Below are 730 nucleotides of genomic sequence, written 5' to 3'. Positions count from 1 at the left end.
TGATTTTCCCTTATTATTCATACTCATGTTGCATTTAAACAGTTAATATCTATGTATCATTGTCAATACATATTGGCAGTTTTCTCCCTCTCAGAGTTTTATCAAAGTTAGAATAATATTGCACTTGAGTTCTGAGCATTTTGCCTGTTGAGCCTGATAGTTGATCAGCTGGTCAGTTGTATTTGTAGTTAATTAAAAAGACTGAATTTTCCAAACTGGAAAATGCAACTGTGAACTATGCAGTAGGAGTAAAAAGGACTTTTTTAGAAGTAGAAAGGAAGAAAGTAAACATTTTGCTTTTTTTTCTTCTTCACAGGATCATATGGTCTGGAGACCTCTTATGACAGTTTTAAAGACCTCCAACTCTGAGGAACTAGTTACAGTAGCTTCTTCGACACTCTGTAACCTCTTGCTTGAATTTTCACCATCCAAGGAACACATCCTTGACCAAGGTGCAGTTGAATTTCTTTGTGGACTAACAAGACGACCTCACCCAGGTTTAAGACTTAATGCTGTCTGGGCACTAATGAACATGGCTTTCCAAGCAGAGCACAGAGTGAAGGTGAGTAGGCCTAATTATACTTTCTTTCTTTTTATAGTAACAGTGAGAAAATGTGTATGACTGTGTTAAAATGTTTGTGCATGTTGTATAATCTTTGTATGTTGAAGTTCCATTTTGATTACAGTTGATAGAAGGCAATTATGATATTAAGTTGTAATTCTTGAAGCT

The 730-nt window shown here is 35.3% G+C and overlaps 1 protein-coding gene across 1 annotated transcript in view; it reads left to right on the top strand.

Annotated features, from left to right (window-relative positions):
- The window catches only part of LOC119592640 (armadillo repeat-containing protein 8-like), a gene marked incomplete in the record, with an annotated part of 23,485 nt that overhangs the window by 12,830 nt on the left and 9,925 nt on the right, over positions 1-730 (top strand). The window contains 1 exon segment of the mRNA XM_037941553.1: positions 317-562. Coding sequence (XP_037797481.1) covers positions 317-562 — 246 coding nt within the window.

Source organism: Penaeus monodon, chromosome 30 (genome assembly GCF_015228065.2).
Source record: "Penaeus monodon isolate SGIC_2016 chromosome 30, NSTDA_Pmon_1, whole genome shotgun sequence".
Lineage (NCBI taxonomy): Eukaryota > Metazoa > Arthropoda > Malacostraca > Decapoda > Penaeidae > Penaeus > Penaeus monodon.
The sequence above is the reverse complement of the archived record's forward strand: the minus strand, read 5'-3'. Positions and strand labels throughout refer to the sequence as shown.